The 22,051-nt window shown below is 38.9% G+C and overlaps 1 protein-coding gene across 13 annotated transcripts in view; it reads right to left on the bottom strand.

The window, feature by feature from the left end:
- The window catches only part of TCF12 (transcription factor 12), a 382,195-nt gene extending 362,595 nt beyond the window's left edge, over positions 1-19,600 (bottom strand). For 11 of the 13 annotated variants that reach the window (XM_073801056.1, XM_073801058.1, XM_033851719.2 and 8 more), the window contains exons 1-3: positions 19,464-19,600; positions 18,380-18,476; positions 17,384-17,456 (exon numbers count right to left, since the gene is read on the bottom strand). In XM_073801056.1, coding sequence (XP_073657157.1) covers positions 17,384-17,456; positions 18,380-18,454 — 148 coding nt within the window. In that variant the 5' untranslated portion in view covers positions 18,455-18,476; positions 19,464-19,600. Of the gene's footprint in view, positions 1-17,383; positions 17,457-18,379; positions 18,477-19,463 lie in introns of those variants that run through there. The other 2 variants (XM_033851727.2, XM_073801060.1) reach the window with 2 other exon arrangements.
- Positions 19,601-22,051: the final 2,451 nt, after the last annotated feature.

The raw sequence follows: 22,051 nt of genomic DNA, 5'->3' as shown, positions 1-22,051 counted from the left end.
TCATGTAAAAGCGTGCCCTGTGCACAAGGCCTATACATAAAGAACTAATATCTTACTGAATGTTTCTATTACAATAAAACTAATTTAAGTGCTTGTTTTCTAAAGGGTTTTTAGCTTCATTAAGTCATATGTATTGTACAATTATGTCACTTTCTATAACAGGTCAAATCATTACATATATTTTAGGAAATCAAAATATCCTAGTAAAATAAATACGGGCTCAAGAATGCCCTTTATATAGTGATCCCCTACTCACCCTCTCTTGTTAAGTGAAAAGGTTAAGCTGCAGAACTGCTGTTCCCTCTTGTGTAAAAAACAAGAGCTATGTATCGCTTGCATATGCATGAAAAACTCTGAGAAGAAACTGAACAGAGTAAATCTCTGCCAAGGGAGTGCAAATGGGGAACAGGAACTAATGACGAGAAGAACTTTTGTTTTTCACCATATAGCTTTCTATGCTATTCAGATTTTTTTTAGCTTTGGCTTGTATTTTTATAATTTTTCAAAAATAGTTAATAGAAGAAAACATTTTCAGCACTTACATATAGGCTTTCAAAATTAATTTAAAATTTAACACTTTCCTCTCCAGTGTCACCTAGGTTAGTGAAAACCACTACAAATAGATAAAAATACACTTCCTCTGGAAACAACACTTCCATACCAGAACAGACCATTTCATTCAAAAGCCAACAAGCCTTTAAAAGAAGAAGAAACTGGAGGGGAGTATAAAATTAACTGCTTCTTTTTACAATCTCTGAAAACTCACTTTGGATTTTGCCTGAACCCTTCTACACCGTTTATTTACATCTAAACCAGCTGAGCCATACCAAACTATTCCTATGTTATTGGTCCAATACCACAGCAACTTGTTCATCTTACATCGGAACACTAAACAAATGCTTTCCTAGAGCTTCCCAAGATGATTTTTATATCGAAATACACTGCTTATGATACATTCTTCTAAACAAAGATAACAGTTGAAAACTCCAAGCTAGTATAGGAATACTGGAAACCAAAAAAATATTTTCCTACTGCAACCCAGTCTGAGGATTATTTGCAATACAAAAAGTTCTAAAAATTAGGTACTCTTTAAACATCAATGAGATAGTCAATCAAAACAGTTAGATTATTATTAAATGTTAACAAAAGCTCCTTTTTTTCTGAACTTTCTTGCTATTCAGTGAACATCTTCACCAAAAAGTGTCATTTATATTTTTGAAATGTGTTTACAAACACAGCTTTGTTTCACAAAATTCAAAAATACAAAGCCTGCATTCAAATAATAAAAATACCAATTACCTCATCTTTGACTCACTGAATAAACGCAAACCTGCTCCTTTCACAGGGATCAAACGGGTACTTTCAGAGAGCTAAAAATCAGTCTTAGGCGGTAAAGGTGGCATCTCAGAAATCTGCAGGTTTCCAAGCAATGAAAGTTTCTGTTTGAAATAAACACTCTGTTAAACTACACAAGGCAATATATTCTATACATTTCCGGGGTAAGCTATATAAGAACTGAGAATCTAGCAGCCACTATCTCAGATAAAGTGGTCTTAAGTCGGTGAGAAGCTTACAATGGACAATATTTGTTCTGAGATAGATTACTGAAATGAGAATTTTTATCATCTTTATCACAAAGGTCACATCTCTAAACTGATATACCCTTAGATCTCTCCTAACAAAACTCCTTAACTTTCAATTAATGTTTCCCTCAGAACAAAATTTTTCCAAATTCCACATACAAGGGTCAACTCAATTCCTGGCTTAAGAAAAAGAAAAGATAAAAAATACAATTTCCAAAGACTTCATGTTGAGATTTGCATCCCAATTTCAAAAGACAACGTATTTTCTACAGTCGACAAAAGCAGCTTTTGGCCCAAAAATCTGAGGATGACTTTAAAAGCATTCAATAAAAGATGATGGTTCAGGGGCTTCCCTGGTGGCGCAGTGGTTGAGAGTCTGCCTGCTGATGCAGGGGACATGGGTTCATGCCCCGGTTCAGGAAGATCCCACATGCCGCAGAGCGGCTGGGCCCGTGAGCCATGGCCGCTGAGCCTGCGCTTCCGGAGCCTGTGCTCCGCAACGGGAGAGGCGACAACAGTGAGAGGCCCATGTACAGCAAAAAAAAAAAAAAAAAAAAGATGATGGTCCACCCTTCCACCAGAAATTAAGCAGGTGAACAGACTCAGTTCCATTAAATAAGATTATCTTTTTCTGCTCTTATAGATGTTTCCCCACATCTATTATAATGCTAGACCATATAACCTCTCTTCTTCTGTGGTTCAACCCAACTGGCAAAAATCTAGGTTACTGTAGGAAAAGTATCACTTCCAAGGTTTTGGCCATCTAGTGGTTTCCAAACTGTGGTAAAATGGTTCCTACGGCCCTCATACAACAGAGTTCCTCTACCCAATCAAGGCCAGTATCAGAAAAGTCATCCTCCCCACAATATGACATTACTAAAGAACAAAAATGGCACACACCCTATGAAAAGAAAACACTATGAAAGAGTTTGCTCTTCAGAGCTAGGGCTAGCTGTGGTTCAGGAGAGGCAGCTGTATTCACATACAACCTCAGTGGCTTTACCACTTGGCCACTTCCTGCTCATCCTTGATGTTTAAATGTGGGGTCTTGGATGCGCTAAGATCTTTTCAGAAGAAGTACGAGAACAGGTGGAACATGCTAATGAATGCACACCACAGGTCTCCAGACAGCTAATACACACAAGTTCAGTGCTTCCTTAAAACTTCACCATGCAGCTGATATTAGGAAATAAAAATGCAATTTAGGATATTTAATCTAAGAAATTTAATTTAGGGAATTTAATCTCTCTTTCCAGCAATCTATCACACATCCCCAAACCTAAATATAGTCATTCACCAGGTGTTTGACCTTAAAGTAGGGTACTTTGCAGAAATACAAGTGTAAAACACTATCTTTGCTTTCAGAAAACATACAATCTAAGATATATATATATAAAATATATATATATTTTTTTTTAATGAAAGTATTCTAAAACAGAAATTCTTTGTTAAATATTCACAAGAAGCAGGCTTCAGTCTTCTTTTAAACCTTACAGTGTTAACCCATTAGCTGTCCAGCTACAATAACTGGCTGGACTCAAAATCTGCTGGCCATAACTGCCTTATTGGCTTTAGCTTTGCCTTCAGGAGCAAAGAAGAACAAGTACTTTCCTTTACCCGAGAGTCCTTTAAATATCTGGAAACCATATTTTTACAAAATTATGACCTGAAATGGCTGGAAAAGATTTCATAAAGGAAAGGGGGCTCAAATGGCACAAAAATGGCAAGTAAATATTCCAGTTTGTAAGAAAAGAATAACTAGAGGCAGGAGGTCAGGTAAAGAACAGTGCAACTGAACCATACAATTCAGACTGGGGAGTAGTGAGTATAAAACTGGCTAAAGTAAGTTCCTATCAGATTATTAAAGAACTTAAATGCCAAGGTAGGACTTCTGTTTGTTTTGATAGCCAATAGGGAACACATGTAGACTCTTGAGACAAACCACAGGAGAAAGATGTTTTAAAGATATGAGGATTGTGTTTTGGACTAAACATTTGGATCCTCCCAAAATTCATCTACTGAAGCCAATATTTGGAGATGAGGCCTTTGATAGGTAATTAGGGTTAAATGAGGTCATGAGGCTGGGGCCCCTGTGATGGCATTAGTGCCCTTATAAGAAAGGAAACCAGAGAGTTCTCTCTCCCTTATCCCCTCTCACTCACACACTGAGGAAAGGCTATGTGAGAACACAGCAAAAAGGCAGCCCGTAAGCCAGGAAGAGTTGACATCAGAACCTGACAACTCTGGTACCCTGATCTTAGACTTCCAGCCTCCAGAACTGTTGGAAAATAAATTGCTGCTGTTTAAGCCATCCAGTCTGTGGTATTTTGTTATGGCAGCCTGTGCAGACTAAGACAGACTGGAAAAGAGAGCAAATGGCAGCAAGGAGGCCAAGTAAGAAGACTACTACAATGTCCAGTGGTGAAGTAACAGATAACAGCAGTAGCAGCAAGAATGCAGAAGTCATCAATTACCTATGAAAGAAAAATAAGCTACTTCACCTGGCCCCAGGGTTCTTAGAAATTATATTCAGGAACCCTAGCTATCCACTTCCAAGGTCCTTAGTTTTTCTGTTTCACCTACCATCTACTCTCATGTCACTGCAATTTAATAACGATCTTTCAAGAGGACATTAGGAATTATTACAATCAGAAGGCCCCAGAACTTTCTTGACTCTTGTCAAGTGACTGTCAAATCATCCTATAATCCTAAACCCAGTCACTGTCTTATCCTAAAGAACAACCAGCAAATACCTCCAATGGAGCCTATCAGTCCACAGGCCTCCACCAAAACCACCCCAATAGCGGTACTGACTCTGGGTTCCATGAAGTTTGAATTTGTTGATTTCCTTCTTTAAAACAAAGTGAAAAGTTCTAAACAATACAATCCCATAAATACATACATACATGGAGTCAGTAAAAACCTCAGTATTTCCCAATAAAAGGTGGCCTAGGTGTTTTATATACCCAGACAAGCACACTAATTGGAAAGGGGCAGCGCTGGGACCTGGGAAAGCCCTCATCTTCCCTAATCACAAAGAACCTGGAAAAATAGCACCAGCACACAGCCCCAGCCCTGATACCTTGTCATTTACGGATAAGAGTAAGTCAACGCTTCCTGCTTCCAGCAGAGGCATACAGCAGAAGAGAGTTCCACTTGCATTTCCCAACCTCATCCTTGCACCCTCTCATCCTCACTCAGGAGTATACCAAGGCCACCACATCCAGTACTTTAAAATCTTCAAAAGGTTAACTCTTACTGACACTAAAGTTTTGTTCAGATTACTGCTCATCAAACAAAGCAAAAACTTTCCTAAGAACTATTCAACTGTCACCCTACTTAAGCCTGTGGTTAACCTTGTTACTACAACAGATCCTCAACAAGGATTTAAAGCTAAGCTGAGGGGACTTCCCTGGTGGTCCAGTGGTTAAGAATCCACCTTCCAATTCAGGGGACTCGGGTTCGATCCCTGGTCGGGGAATTAATATCCCACATGCCGCGGGGCAACTAAGCCTGCGCGCCGCAACTAAGCCTGCGCTCTAGAGCCTGTGTGCCACAACTAGAGAGAAGTCTGTGAGCCATAACGAAGAGCCCACCCACCACAACGAAAGATCCCCCATGCCGCCACTAAGACCCGATGCAGCCAAATGAATAAATATTTTAAAAATAAATAAAAATAAATAAAAAATAAAACTAAGCTGAGAATACAGGACTCAAAGGTACTAATTTGGGGGCTCTATGGTTTGAGATATAATTAACAGAGTTTACTTTATTGCTTTAACTTCCCTCATCTAACCAAAAAGAGAAAGAACTCATCTGAAGAATTCTGAGATTGACTGTTGGAAATGTATGAGTTTTGCATGAATAGTCATTCATTCCACAACTTGTGAACTTGGAATCCCTTCAAGAGTTGCTATGCCACCTAACATAAGACAACTAATATTCGTACAGAATCACAAAACTCCACATTTTAGAAATAATTTCCTTAAAAATTATTTAATTTCATGACTTTCACAACCCCTTAGGCAGTATTTTTATTCTCCTCATTTTAGACATGAGATAGACTCAGAGAAGTTAACATATTGCCGTAGGATCACAAATCTGGTAAATGATAAAGCCAACAATGAATCAAAACTTTGTGACTCCAAACTCCTCCCCTTTCCAGCATTTCACAATGTGTCTCTCTCTGTTCTCCACCACCTTAAACAAACCATTCTACACAGACCAATAAAAAAACAACAGCGCATTAGTGTGTTCTCTCAAATGCCTACTGATGCTCTTCAACAAAATGAAAGCCCAGTCTACTTTAAATAAATAATAATACAAAATGGACTAATCAGCACCCTCTTTAAATCTTTTCATTTTACTGCACTGAAAAGTCTGTTGCCAAAATTAAATTTTAACAACTTCCATTAAAACCTCTTCTATATGTTTAATAACACTTTTAAACTACCCTTGGAATAACTATTTTCCATCTGCTTTTACTTGCCTTTATAACTAAACAAACACTAAATCTTTGAAAAGGGGGAAGTGAAAATAATGAATTTTCCACACTATGAAACAGCCATTCTTTTCTATGGCCTCAACTAAATAATAGCTGTGAATATTCCAATATCTTACAACTATCAAATTTCATCTTCCTCCCAAGGCACAAAGTCTGATGACAGCTAAACAATAAAAGAAGACCACACACAAAAAGAATTATACTCTCCTAAAGACATTTTGGACTGTAGTTGTCTATATCTAATATCTTGTAATACCAACAAGAAAAGTTTTATTTTATGGAGGCTTTTGATTATTGTTTTCTTTTTAACAATAAATAAATCTTGAAGCACTTTCTTTTGGAGATTATCAGCATGGCACCATTTAAGCCTCCAGTTACAACAAAAAATTTTAAAGATTTCTGGAGATATTAAATTCCTCCTCATGACAAACCGTACTGTGGTGTAGATTGGTATCAGTGCAGGTGCAACTATGACTGATTAGTTTGCTACTTCTGAGGGGCAATAAGAAACCACAGGCAAATGTGTATCACTGTTGATTTCTCTATTTCCTCTGTAAAATGAACAATTACCAACTTCCTGCAAGAATTATGAACTAAATAGTGAATGACTAAAAATTTATGAAGCACATTTATCATTACTGATTTTTTTAAAATAATAAGACTCCTCCCATTCCCCCAATCATTCACTGGGCAAAGTCCCACTGCTCTACAACTTGTTCAGCAAGTCTCAGAGTCTACCCACTCTGGCAATACTCTGAAGTTTGACAAGAGATGTTATATAAAGTATGAAGGCAAGACAGACCCTGGCTGTATGGCCTGTTCTGTGTTCCCACAGCAGGGAATCTCAAACCTCTACAAACTTTATGTGGATTTAATTATTCAATATTATATAATGATTCTTCAGACAGTAACACTGGTAATGCTACAGGGAACAGGTCTGCAAGGGAACCAGAAAAGTCAGTATAGTCAACTGACCTGCCTCTCAAAACAGATACACAAAGACTAGTTTATTACACACTCACTTCATTGCTACTTTCATAGTTATATTAAACAGTAATGGGACTGAGCGGATGACAGGCTCCTGAGGAAAATTTCATACACTCATTAGAATCACAATTTGTTTTTAATGAAGATACCTTTAATGAATATACTGCAGGAATAAACATCATGCTACTAACTTATGAAAACTTTTAACCAATATAAAAGTAGAGAATAAAATTACCAAAGACTGGTTTTGTTGTCTGTCCTCTATGAAACCAAATCTTAGCTCCTCCTTTTCTTCATGAATATGACTTGTAGGATTTTCTTCTGTTTGCTCTCACACAGTTAAATCTGGATAAGAGTCAAGGCTGAGGCTTTATCTTGGAGGTAATAACATGCTGCTGATTTTTTATATATGTATATATACATAATTATTTCTTACTTGGTTTTATGTATTTACGTAAATATATCTGTTAGCATCCTGAAATTTTCCATGCAAAATGACCAGGGAAATATCACTACACTCCTTGGCCCAAAAGATGAAAAGCTATACCTCCTCAAAATGAAAACTGACTTCCTAAAACAATGTATAGGGCAAACTTCTCAAACCACAAAGCTCAGTCCGAAAAGCTTATACTGTATTCCAAGAAGAATTTCCTTTATATTAACAAGTCCACCACAATTTTTTTCTGTATTTAAAATAACTGTCTCTAGCCTAGACTTTTAGTCCAAAGAGAAATTCTTATTTTGAGTCGAAAACAACAACAGTGGGGAGGGGGTGAGGGAGATTCTCTCTCACACACACACACACACACACACACACACACACACACACACACAAACACACACACAGAAGGGGAGGTCTATAACACCTTTTTGGAAATCCATGGGGCCGGGTGGGTTTTAGAATTCCATTTTTCAGATTTTAGAAAAGAAATACAGTATACAAACCATACCATACAAATCACCCCCAGCACCTGGTAATCATACAGTAACTAGAAAAATAAGAAATGTCAATGGCCTCCCTTCAGATAAGATCGAATCTTGCCACTAAAATAATTTATGCTGAATTTAAAGGAAAAAATTTGATTCATATCTTTTCCGATTTCAAAATGGCAGATCAGTGATTGTGGACCTTTGGCAAGTAAAAAGGTGGTCTTGACATATCATAAATAAACTGTGCTATCACCTAAAATAAAAAGAACTAGCTGATGCTTAAATAAGAGACACTTAGGATATTTAATAAAGTCTTAAAGTGGATCTAATTACTTGCCTAGTTGGAAAAGCATAATCAATTCAAGCTGCCTATAAGTTGCCACCAAGAGATTCAACATGCATCATCTTCCCCCTTTAACTTTATTCCAAATTGGGACCAACACTGAAAAACATTTTCCAAAACCTAAGTATGTCAAAGTCAGCTGGATACAGTAGGGTTTCCAAATAGCAAAAATCTAAGAGGACCTCCTAACTCAGGAGAACTCAATGATTTTCATCCCTTGTTTATGAATGCCCATATAAACTCAGATTCTCTAAACTAACTTGTGGCCAAATCATGTTTCTGCCATAAGTTCAAAGTGAGCCTAGCATTTTTTCCTCTCCAGTAGCATAGTAAACCCTTTTTTTTAATTCCCAACCATCTCAAAACAACATACGCCTCAGAACAGAGAGGCTGGATGACTGTAATTCCCTCCAAGCAGGGATCCCCATGGTGTCCCACCACTAACTCACAACTCTTGCTGAGAGCAGCAGCACATATGCTCATTGATTAGAGTTGTGTGATCAGATTAAGTTCAACCTGTGTTCTCTACATTAACCACCAGTGAAGTGGCGGAAGGGTCATCATGAGTTGATCCTGCTCATTTTAAAGCCTCACAATGGCTCACTGGCAAAACCACCAGAAGAAAACAAGTGAACAACTTTTGAGGGAGGCTAATGCCAGAAAGACTTCCTTTGAGTAACTGGAATAATTTTTCAAATTCAGAGTATTCCCTCAGTTCAAATTCACGCACTTTCATAACACCTAAAACAGATCTGAGAAAATGACATCTTGGGCCAGCTTTCTTCATTTTTAATAACCAAAAATAAGGTATAGTAGTGGGTTTTTTTTTAAAAAAAGGTAGTATTTTCTGTCCTGTGCCTTATCTCAAATTGTTTTTTTATTTTATTTTGAAGGTTTCATCCCTGAGTCACTGTCCAATGCAATAAAAATTAGTAACCAATCGCTAATCTGTTTTCATTTCTGTGTGATCTTTAAGTCCCCAATCAGCTTATAGTAGCTTGGATGACTCACCATGGTCTTTATGAGAGCACATTTTTAACCTGGAACACATGAGAGCACATTTTAAACATGGAACAAAAAAATCAAAGCTCTCCCTGTAAAAACATACAAGTCAGGGGTATGTGAAAAAATCACAGGATGATCTGGATAGAAAAAGAAAACAGAAGTTCAAATGAGAGTTATATATATTACCAACAAATTTCTCTGTGCTTCAGCTTACAGAATAACAATTTGCTCCCTACCAAAACAACCCCTCTCCCCCAATGTAACATTCCCTTTTCATAGATTTTTGTAGGAGCAAGAAAAGATCCAAGATAAAGACAGCCAAAGAAAATACACTCTAAGGCTGGTCTTCTCACTGAAGAAAGGATAGTATAGGACTGCATCCCACTCCACCCTGGCCTCTACCCCCAAAGATACAAAGGAAAACAGGAGGAAGGCAATGTCATAAGCTAAACTCAATGCATCTTCCTAGAACTTCAGTTTTACTTAATGATTAATTAAAACATATTTCTATTACAACAAATATGTTTGTGCTAGGGAGTAGAAAGTAAAATGCACATGAAGATTTTTAAGATAAGATTTCTTCTGCTCACTTACAATGTGTTGCTTCAGGCTACCAGGGGAGTTTATGCTCCTTCCCTGCCATTAAGAAAAAAGTGGAGAAGCTCTACCCTAGAGACTCATTCTCTCCAACTTGTCTCCCAGCTATTCTATCCTCTCAGGTCACATCATTTTTATTTTATTTATTTATTTATACTACACTTCATTCTAGAAAGGAAAATTTTCAAGCAGACAGAGAGCAATATAAAGAAAACCCTACATCCAAGTGGCGATGCCTAAACATGAAAGAGGGTTTTCAAAAGGTGTACACATTTCTGTTTACCATTCTGTACTATACAATATGTAGTCCACAAAATAATAGTATTAAGAAGAAATGAGCTACAAAAAATAAAGGTAAGGTTATTAGGTACCTAATGACCTTTCAAAACTATTCTTCAGCCTGATTTTGGCACTAGAAAGCAACTCTGACATGTTGCCCTTGGGGGGCATTTCCTCACCCTCCCCATCGCCATAAAACATCACATCATTTTATCTAAAGTAAAATGAGGTAATGCCTATAAAGAGCTTAGCAAAGCACCTAGCATATGATAATAGTTCAATAAACATTGGCTATAATACTTGTTATAATTATTACTATTAATAATAATATTACATTAGTATTACTTAAGCGGGTGCCATAGGCAGCTACAATTTTTGAACCTACAGTGTAGCAAGCAATATATAAAGATAATCTTATTTGATCCTCATAAGGATTCTGAAGGTAAGCATTATTATCCACTCTTCATAAAGGAAAAAAGTATGCTCAGATCATTTAAATGACTTGCCTAGGGCCACCCAGCTAATAAGTTGCAAAGCACTGTTCCAATCTAGTCATCTGGCTCCTGAACCCAATTCTTCCCACTGCACTATACTACCTCTCTTATAAAAAGTCAAGAATTCAAGGGCTCTCTCACTGATAGACTCCAACTAGATTCCACTCCATTTCAATAAGCACAGGTCAAAGAATGACAGGAATTCCCTCCAGTCAACAGACAACCAAATTACATACAAATACAAATCTGCACCAAATGTCATCAAACACTCCATCCATAAACTAATAAAAATTTGTATTTTTACATTAAATAATCAACCAAAGTCACTAATTCTATACATCTAACTCCACCATTAACATCAATTCTTGACCTGATCATTTATCTCCCTCTGAATTCATTTCCCTAAGGGTATTCATTCACTCACTTAGTTTTAATTATAACTTGTAGGAACAAAAACCCAAATCTACATCTCCTATCCAAAGGAAATTGAAGTGTAGATAAAAATATATGCATGTACAAAAAGGTATTCACTATCATATTTTTTATAATAACAAAACGCAAATCAACAAACAAAATCTCTAAACGTCAAGCAGTAAGATAACTGATTTGATAAGTTATGCTATATTCATCCCATGTAATAATACCATACAATAATTTTAAATAGAGCTTACGAAGAACCTTTAAGAACATGAGAAAATGCTCATAACATCAAGTGAAATAAAAAAGCAGGACATGAAATGAAACCATCAGTAAGCTCTCAACTTTGCAAACATAGAACAGGAAAAAAAGACTAAAAGGAAATAAATCAAAATGTAACAATTTTCTCTGTATAGTAAAATAACCGGTGTCTTTTTTCCCTTGTTGCTTTTTCTGTTCTCCAATTTTCTTTTCAATGATGATTATGTATTAATTTTACAGGCAGAAAAGAGTTTTTTTAACCAAAAATTTTAACTCATCTTGCAGCACTCTTCTCTCATAAATCCCCAAGTTAGCCAAGAGTCCCAAGTCATGTGAAATTTAAAATGCTCAAAACATACCAGCATCTTTATATATTTTTTTTTCTCCAGCACTACTACCCTCCAATTATGCCAGAACTGCAAAAGTAATTTCTCTTACCTATAGAAATCCAGTCCTTCAAATTCTGTCAATCCTTTTCTTCTGGTATTTTTCCTTCTTACTTCCTATTTTCCCTTCCTACTTCCTATACTAATACCAAGTCCAAACCTTCACCAGCTCATCCCTAGATTAGCACAATAGCCTCCTGAATAAGTAAATGCCTTCCTTATTCTATTGCCTCACCACTAACAATTCACTCCACCACAGTTGACTCTGTGCCAGACACTGTTCCTGGAGCTTTACTTGTATTAACTCGGTTAACATTCATAACGACTCTATGAGGATGGCTAGTATTATTAGTCCTATTTTACAGATTAAGAAATAGAAGCACAGAGAGGTTAAGATACATACCCAAGGTCACCAGCTGATAAATGGCAATGATTAGATTTGAATCCATGCAGTCTGGCTCCAGATAACAGTATATAAATATGAGCTACTCAAGGAGTGCAGGAGTGATAATCAATAAAAATCAGTTTCTCTTTCCCCGAACTGTGTACATACAGGCCCTTGGAGTAAGCCTTCCATTTCCGGGTCTCTTTTCATGCTATTCCACAACTGGGAGAACAGTTCTTCTCTTCCCTAATTCATTTTTCATATCTCCTTTAAAAGTCAACTTTAAATTCAACATTTTTGAGTTTTCCTTAAGCCAGTTCCCTCACTCCTCAGCACATTCTTACTCTCATGGACTCAATTTAACCTATAGTAATGTGCAGCTGTTGACATTTTTTATGTTATAGAAGTTTACCTCACATTTTTACATTTTATCTTCCTGTCCAGATAATGAAATGCCTCCACTTTTTTTGGTCTATGTCCTTCTCCATTTGCCACCTTCCCAAAAGCCAGTAGAATAGCAACCAGCACAAAGTAAATACTAAATAAATACGTGGTTAACTGATAAATCTAAGATAAATATGGCTCAACTATTTAACAAAGCAGAAAGTCTTTTGAACTAATATATTTAAATGTATGTCTTCTTTTCATTTTATTCCCTAAGCACAAAAGCATTAGATTTGTAATTTCAACATCCCATCCAAAAAACATATTCAAGCAATACCCAAAAGCAGTCCTATTAAATACTTTTTTTAAAAAGATATCCCACACACTGTCCAGAAACTCCTTTTTTTTCCCCAGGAGACCTTTTCTAATAGTGTTATTTTACTCTCTTGTGGCAAGAGTTATCCAAGTCTTTGACAACACTAAGCAGGCAGTGACATTCCAGACGTGAGTATCAACTGTTCAAGAACAAAAAAAGACTATTTGGCTTTAATAAGAGATTATCATAAATAGGCCCATTAAATTTAAATGTGAAAACAATTGTGTTTATATTTAAAGTTGAGTATCTTCATCTTTATCTTCTTATCCAAGAAAATGATTTTAAATGCTTAAATTGTTAACGAAAACAGATGGAAATAATAATTAATTAAAGGTATGGCTCACTGTATATAATAAACAAGTCTCTAAAATACTGTGACCTAATCAAACTGGTTTTCAAATCCATTCTAAGCCATGACTACTTAAAAGAGCACTATAGGAACCACTCCGAAAAGCACACAGTACTCATGGTTATAATCTTGTCTCTAATTTTTGTTTTCCAAGAATGTATTTTCATATACAGATCTTCTCTAAAAGACACCTTTGCTACTTAACTTTTACATTAATTGAGCCACCTAACAGTAGACCATATTTATCCTAAAATATTATATTTTTCCTCATATGCCTGCTGACTCTGCAGTTACTCTAATTCATCACTACAGCTCGCCAGAAGTAAATGTCTAATATGGTTCAGTTACCCAAATAACAGTACTAAATTTGAGTGTATATTACTATACACTATAGTTAACAAACTTCAACACTGGTAGGTACACATATGAAACACATCCTACTCATAACTTTACAATACTTTAAGTGAAAAAGCTAAATCTAGTTTCCCCTCTATTTAAAATTACAATTCCTACTTATATTAAACTTCAGTTAAAAAACACATTGGTAAAATTTTGGTGTTCTCTTCCTTGATATTTCAAATAATGCTTTAGCAATTTGAAAAGCTTACTCCATTTTAATTGAGTGAGTAGGTGGTTACTAATCATTCCCTTTTTTAAAAAAATTACTTGAGAAGTAGATACAGTTATAATAGGGAAACACCAGGAATCCTTGTGATGATGGAACTGTTCCTGTATCTTGAGTATAACACTGTCAATAACCTAGTTGTGATATTGTACCACAGTTTTACAAGATGTTACTGTTGCAGGAAACATGTTAAAGTAAAAGTGGGATCTCTGTATTGTTTCTTACAACTGCATATGAATCTACCATTATCTCAAAACAAAAAGTTTAATTTAAAAAAATACTGAAGAGTAATTTAATGAGAATTCATTTTTCTGGCCTCCCAGAAAATTTTTGAAAATTCAGTATTTTCAAAAATCCCAAATGTGCATATGAAAATACCTCCCAAATGAAAAACTGTACTCCTTTTAAAAATTAAGAGCTAGAAAATCGTTCTTATAATTCTTTCCAAAAATCTTGAGCAAGAAGAAATCTATAGTGTTACAAAAGTCTGATTTGAACAAGGAAAAGTAAAAGCTTTACTTGCTTGTTAAAATAACTCTCTAGATAGAAATATAAGAGACAGACTCAATATATATAGATGGCTTACTAAACAAATTTATCCCACTCCCTTCCAACATCTCTTGTTACTTGGATTCAAAAACTAACAAAGGAAATTTTTCAGATATCATGTAAACATTTAAACTACGAAAAATTAAATCCAATATCACAATTTAGTTCTCCATACTCAATCCCTGAAGCTGGAGGGGACAGTGGATTTAAACACCAGAACTATTTCCACTTTGTCAATCCTTTCAACAAGCTTTCCTCCTATACACTGTCCTACAAAAGTGCCTCACTCACCTTTAACTCCTACAGAGAGAAACCCCTGTCTCAAGGTCACCATAAGAATACCTCACAGCTTCTATCATACCAAACAGACAAATTCACAGTTGTATCATAATGCAAAGAAAATTAACACCCTTGATGAAAAAATATGACTATAAAAATTCCTCAAGACAAATAAGTAACAGAAAATACATATTAGCCTTTTCCATTGAGACTTTTGATGAAGTGTCGACTATCTTACAAGTTATATATCGCTTTAGGAATAAGATTTAAAAATAACATCATATTATATAGCATATACACTGAAATTAACTCATCCTCAAAAAGGACAATCAATAAAGAAAATTATACACACAACTGTAGTTTTCATGAGGCAAAAGGCTTGGGATTTTGCAAATGTTACTTCAAAAACAAGGTAACTCTAATCTTTAAGTCACCTCTTCAGAAGGAAAGTCAGATCTTTAGCTCCTTATACACTGCAAGTAATCAGGCATTAGGACATATTACATATCCTTTGACATGAGATCAGAAGATTATTAAAGTGTCAATAAAATATACAAATAAAACAATATTGCCATACCAACCTCTTTTAGACATTTCCTTTAAGATAAGAAATGGCTATAGGACCATATCTACCAGTATACTTTCATATAAAATGACTGCTTTGCTATTCTCCCTTCCCCCCAAAGCTAAATCCATTCACTGATTATTAGAGGTCATAGCTTTTTTTAATTACAATTTTTTCCTGAAATTTAAAACAAACCACATAGATAAAGATAAATATTCAAGTTCAAATTTTCAACAGATAAAAAAACCTAACAGTTTTAAAGCTAAAAATTTCCTGCTCTAAAGAATCAAATATTATGAACACTTCTACAATGTAGAAAAATAATTTTTTTCTTTGTATAATGCATGCTACAGAAAGAAGGACCCACACTGTTCCAATGTCATGCTAGAGTTCACTGAACTTTTTTTTTAATTTTAGACTACATATATCATACCTTAATTTTAAAAAGTAAAAAATATATATTTGCCCTTATTTTAAAAACAGAAAGTATTTCTAATAGCCAGTTTCTGAAGTTCATGTCCTTGATATCAATGAATGTCAGTTAAATATATTTTCTACAATTCAAGTCAGAGCTAACAGTCTGAAACAGCAATATCACTATTCATTTAATGAAATATACTAAGCATCTACTATGTATTAGACAAAGAAAATTTGAAAGTTCCTGAGAATGTATCAGTTGCAAAAATTGACATGTATTCAAAACAGTAGTAAAGAAAGAGAATATAGCCTTCTTCTATATTAACTAATAATTTTCTCTCCTCAACCCAAAAAAGCGATGATTTTCAAACCACTACCAATAAATGGATACAGGTGGGAGAAGAGCTGGGGTTTGGCTGACATTTTATGATATCCTTTTGATTAAGGATAATATTAGTCTTTAGGATATTTAAAATTCAAAATGTTTTTATTTGAGATGTTAAACAACATGCTGTATTTTCCCCTTAAGTTGTAATTTCATCATTAAAAATGAATTTTAGTAAATTAAGGTAGTGTATGATTTTTACATAGAAACTTGTTTTAATGTAAAGTGGTATAAAGGGTTAAATTGGTTATGAAATTAACCTTCTTTTCTGATGTTTTGCTCCCACAGTATCTTAAGAAGTCAACTATCATTTTACTAGGGGAAATAAAAAAGCACCGGTCAAAGAGGAATTACTGAGTTTCAGCCTAGAGATTTGACAGCTGGTTTCTTATATTGCTGTCTTGGCTTTTGTTTTTGTTTTGTTTTTTTTTACCTCTTCCCGCACTAAGGAATAAATCTAAGTTAAACAGAAAATGATAGCTTTTGTACACTAGAATGGACCTTGCTTCTGGAACATTTATTTTTTAAAAATCATGACTATAACTAAGTAAGAAAAACCAAAAATGCACACTTAAGAAATATAGGATAAATGTTAATAATGGAGTAGAGTAGTTATAAATATACAGAAAGTAAATTTGAGGACGAAAGCACTAGTGTAGAACTAGGAATCTAATTTAACTTACGCTAAACATCCTAATGTAACATGAACGTAGGACAGAATTCAATCATCTGTGTTATTTGAAAGTACATCTAACTTTCTATTCATTCATTTGTAACATTTCAAATAACTGTGCACAAAATTGTTAATTTCCTGAAGACTTCCAAAAGGAATAGCCATCTTTTAAAATAAGTGTTACTAATTACTGCTTGACTCAATTCCACTTTTCATATACATATTTTAAATAACATTATTTTACCAACTCTTTAGAATCCAAAAGTTTAATAACATTAATGGGCTAAAATTTAGAAAATTTTTAAAATACAAATATTTAAATAAACAATTTAAAAAAAAATACTACACATGGACCAAAGAGCATTTTCTTCTGGTTCTTTTCTAAATACAGAGGCATGCTATAATCCCTTGCACTCAAACAAGATAATTTTCAATTTAAAAATTCAGAGAAAAGAGAACAAATTTTAAATTCACATTGAAATTCTTGAAGAAATGTCAATGGATCCTTAAAGGAACAGCCCACATTTGGGGCTTGTTTGTTTTTGTTTATAGTTTTAACTAGACATCACAACGCCAAAATATGAGTTTCTGATTTTAGACATGATCTTACCTGATCCGCTGAACTGACTGCTTCCCAGTGTCGTTGGTCTGGTTTTCCCACTATTAACAGGTGGGGAAAACATCTGCAAAATAATCCAAACGCATCTGTTAGTTGTGAAATTCTTCTAGATTCCTTGCAAACAAAAGTCCACCAAGAGTCATCAATTAGTTGCTGTATTTCACAGGGAAGTTAAAATAAAATTGGATATATACATTCATACCCAGAAAAGCAAATACATTTAGTGATATTATTTCCTCACACTATTTGGAAATACTGGCTATCTTCTGTTCTGAAAACCCAGTCAGTTACATGAGAGATTCTAAGATTATTAAGTTTAAGTGGTAAGTTTCTGTCAATGATCTTCGCTTTGTACCAGCAGTTAATAAAGGAATTCAACGCATTAGAAATAAGGGCAGTGGGGCCAGCTGATATTTTTAAGTCACTCAATTATTTCCCATGTTAAGAAAATTTTAAATGTACATACACATATGTACTTCTTGTATATGCATATGTTTACACACATACACACATGTATAAGTACATATATATTTATATTAAAATGGTTCAACCCAAAAGGCTGGGAATCCTAGCCCTTCACTAGCTTTCCTGTAACTGACATCTTTCAGGTACCATAAACTATACATCTTGAAAAGGGAAATGGTTAGGAGTGTTGAAGAAAAAACAATTTTTTTTCATATGAAGTTCAAAATCCCTAATAATCATCAGGGTCAGAGGATGACTCAACCAAAGCTCAAGATTACGCTGTTCTCCTTTTAACTGGCTAAATCAAATGACCCCTCTGGCATTAAAGTTTTAAATCTGCAAGTCTAGACATTACATCAAAGTTCAGGTGTCCAACTTGGGGGAGCTGGACTCCAGCCCTGAGAACTACTGCTCAAAGCAGATGGAGTTCACGCTGCTTAGTCTCCACGTCGCTCTCCCCCCTTTCTTTCTTTTTCTGTAAACCTCAGCGGAACCCCAAGATGCCGCAGAAAGCTCTCATACCGCACTGAAGTCCAGCAGGTCGCTCAGCTCCTTATCGGTCCCTATAGCAGCCATGCGCTGCTGCTGGGGATTCATCTTCGGCCACTTCTAGCAGGTCCTAAGACAGAGGAAAGAGGCTCAGCGAGAGACCACCGAGGCCCAAAGTGTGTACGGGAATGGAGAGAGGCGTAGAAGAAGAGGAAAAACGCCGGGCTGCCTTCCAATATCCTACTCGTTCCCCACCGCCGCGCGGGCAGGGGGCAGGAGAGCTCGGTGCCCGCGCCGGGTCCGTGAATCCACGCGTTTCTCGGCCCGGCCCGGGAGCTACGCGGCGGCTCCCGCAACTCGCCGCCTCTCCCGCAAGTTTCCGAGCCCGTCCCTGCCCCCTCCCCGGCGCCCCCTACCCCGCGCAGCCGCGGGGTGCCGGACGCGCGGGGCCCGGCCGGGGCGGGGGTCTCGAGGGGCGGGGATGAGGGGCGATCGGGCATCCAGCGAGCGGAGCGGCGGCGAGGGGAGTAGCGAAGTGACTCTCTGGCTCGGCAACAATAGAACTGACAAGTTGCAGGGAACGCGCCGCTCGCAGGCCCACGTCTGCGGCCGCCGCCGCCGCCCGGATGTCCCCCGCGGGCCCCGGGGGTCGGAAAGCACACCCCCCCCCCGCGCGCGTCCGAGGGGCGTTTTTAAAAAGAAAACAGAAACACCGACAACTAGCCCCGCTCTTGCCCGGCGTCCTCCTCCCCCGGCTCGGCCTCCTCCCACTTTTGCTGCCCTGCCCGCGGCCGGCCGGCCCCGGACCTGCCTAACAATGAGCCTGGCTCGGCAGCCGAAGAACCCGCTCTCCCGCGCGCCCCGGAACCCCAACCGAGCGCTGAGCGGGGCGCGCAGGCCGAGCGCGCCGCCCGCGGGCCTGGCCACCCGCGACTCTTCACCTCCGCCCCCACTCCGTTCCCCAACTTGGAGGGGACCCCGAGTTCGCCTCTGTACAAAGGGGCGCGGAGTTGGGGCGCGGGCCGGGGGCGCCTCCGCTCCGCCAGGGACGCGGCGCCGCTCCGCAGCCCCCAGCCCCAACACAGCGTCCCCCTCCCGCTTGCCGGCCCGCAATTACCTGCCGCCCCGTCTCCGCATCCAACCACCCCGATTAAAGTTCACTTTGACCGGGAGAGCGGGCTCGGACTTCCCCTTGCACGGCCCGGCGGTTCGGCTCACTTTCCCCCGCGCGAGCTTTCGGATCCGGGCGGGGGAGGCGGCTCTCAGGTCTGGCCGCCCCTTCCTCCCGGGGCGGGCTGGCGGTCCCCCCAGATAGAACTTGTGGGTCTCCTCAGGCGGACATTTTTTTCGCTGAGGCGGCCTCAGCACCGCGCTCGGCTCGGTTCTGGATCCCTCCGCGCCGGGAAGAGCCCCGGTTTAACCCTTTCGTCCCCCGCCCGCTCCTGCCGCCTGCGCCGAGGAAGTGGGGCCAGCCGAGGGGGCGGGGAGGAGCCTGCGGGAACGGGGAGGGGCCGGCGCGCGGCTGGCGGACAAAGCCCGCGGTGGGGTGAGGCGGGCCGGAGTCGGAGCCGCTGGGGAGGGGCGGGAGCCACGAGCAGACGCCCAGCGAGGCAGGACTAGGCCGCCCGGGAGGACGCCTGGTCGGGCCCCCGGGAGAGGGTAGGCGGGCACCGTGGCGCCTCCCCTTGCTCGTCCTGCTCCGGCTTCCCGCCCCGAAGCGGAGCGGCGGAGACGCTTCAGCGGGCTCATCTGGATCCGCTGACCAGGCCACCCAGCCCGAGGCCGCAGAGCCCTGAAAGGCTTCCGTTCCCGAGCAAGCCGCGCTGGACGCCAGATGCCACACTCGGCCTGGCCCGAAGGCTCCGGCCCTGGGAGGCTGCGTAGGGCTCGGCTTGGAAGATGCGTGTGTGGGGAAGGAGACCGGCCACCTCGGTCGGCTTTTGGAGTAGGTACGGTTGGTCAAATTCGTTGCTGAGCGGAATGCAGAAGAGGCAAAACCTTCCTCAAACCACACAAAGCAACGTGGGCTTCAGGTTCCCAAACACTTCACTCACTCAAGCGTCCACTACAATCCTCTCTTCCCATCCGAATCCCAAAAGAGACCACCGAATCGCACAGCAGGACGAGTTCTTGTAAATGGATCAAGCCAGTCCTTTCATTTTACAGAGACAGCCCAGAGAGGCTCTGTCACAAAGTCGCAGTCTTGGCGCAAGTACTGAACTTGGCCTGAAGAACCCCAAACGGAGTAAGAAGAGGACAAAATAACTAAACCTCAATTTCATTCTATTCAGACGTCAAAGTAAGGTTTTCTCCAATAGCAGCCAATGTTTTGACTCTTTTGGGTCAGTGAATGCAGTAAAGACCAGTAAGCCCCAGGCGGAAGAAACACTGTGAGGAAAGAAGACATATCCAAAGTAACAAATTGAAAAATGCAGCGAACGCCTTGAGGGCAACAACCTGGCAAGAAGGAGCCATTGGAGCCCAGATTTGCATGGAAACAAGGAGATAGACTTAGCTGCAAATATGCAATAACTGTACTTTATTACAAACAGAGCTGTCCAGCGGAAGAAGGCAATTGTAGCTTGGGGGTAAGGGTTTCCATTACGTTCTCAACAGCTACACCCTGCACCTGGCCAGATCCTGTGGTAACCTTACCTGTATCTACTACCCCTTATCTAGGTAAACACCTACCCCCTTTCTTAGCATCACATCCCTGGCCTGGCTGCCTACTGGAGAATGCGGTTCCATTCCAAGCAAATGAGCAAAATTCCAAACTAAATGAAGCAGCACAGTTCCATTCCGTGCTACAGTTACTGGTTGGCAATGTGCATGGCAAAAGTTGGGCCAATGCTGGGGGCTTCGGGGAGAGTTTTTATTTTTTTTTTCATATTCCGAGAGCTTCAGAGGCAACTTCCTCTTTCTGCACGTACTCAAGAAATCCAGGAGCATAAAAACAATGAAAAAATGTGAAGGAATATCACCAGCATATTTTACAGAACAAAAAAAAAAAAATCAAGGAACCTCTGGACTTTGGGCAGCCATCTTCCAACCACCAGGTCCAGCTAGGTGAAAATAAAGCAGACATGGAGAAAGCATAGGCAGAAAAAGATATGCTTTGGTGATGTTTTTAAGTCTCTGATCACAGCTTCTGAACCCAGGACTACCGTCATTGATGGAACCAACAGGATTAGAGTATTCTGCTGTTTGTAATCTAATGTGTTCTAAGCGATATAGGCCCAATGGCTATTTTTTGTAGCAAAGACCTAAACATCAAGATGAAAAGTCTGAGTAGAACTTTTAAGGCCCCATACCAGTAGAAAGATTCTCAGTGGTAAAACTGAAGAGAAATCTTGGGGAAAGGAGAAGGCGTATAATCCCATATCAAGACAAAAGGAGAGCCAGTTTCTTCTCATACAACTAATTTAGAGGAAGAAATTACTGTCTGCCCAAACCCTCGGTCATGGGGGCTCCCTCACTCCTTTGAGGGACTGACTGAAGTTTTTCATTTCTATTATGGCCCATATTGTTATATACTTTATTTTCCTCATTAGATTAAACACTCCTTGAGGGATGGGACTGCTATGCATCTGTCTGTACTGTGCCCCTAGCAAAGTGCCATGTGTATAGTGCACACTCAAAAAAGGGAGGCTGGAATTAAATCTATCAGTCATTTGGCATTAAACATGAATATATTTCTTATCCTGT

This window comes from Tursiops truncatus, chromosome 2, assembly GCF_011762595.2.
Source record: "Tursiops truncatus isolate mTurTru1 chromosome 2, mTurTru1.mat.Y, whole genome shotgun sequence".
Classification (NCBI taxonomy): Eukaryota; Metazoa; Chordata; class Mammalia; order Artiodactyla; family Delphinidae; genus Tursiops; species Tursiops truncatus.
This window is presented reverse-complemented; position numbering and strand designations above follow the sequence as displayed.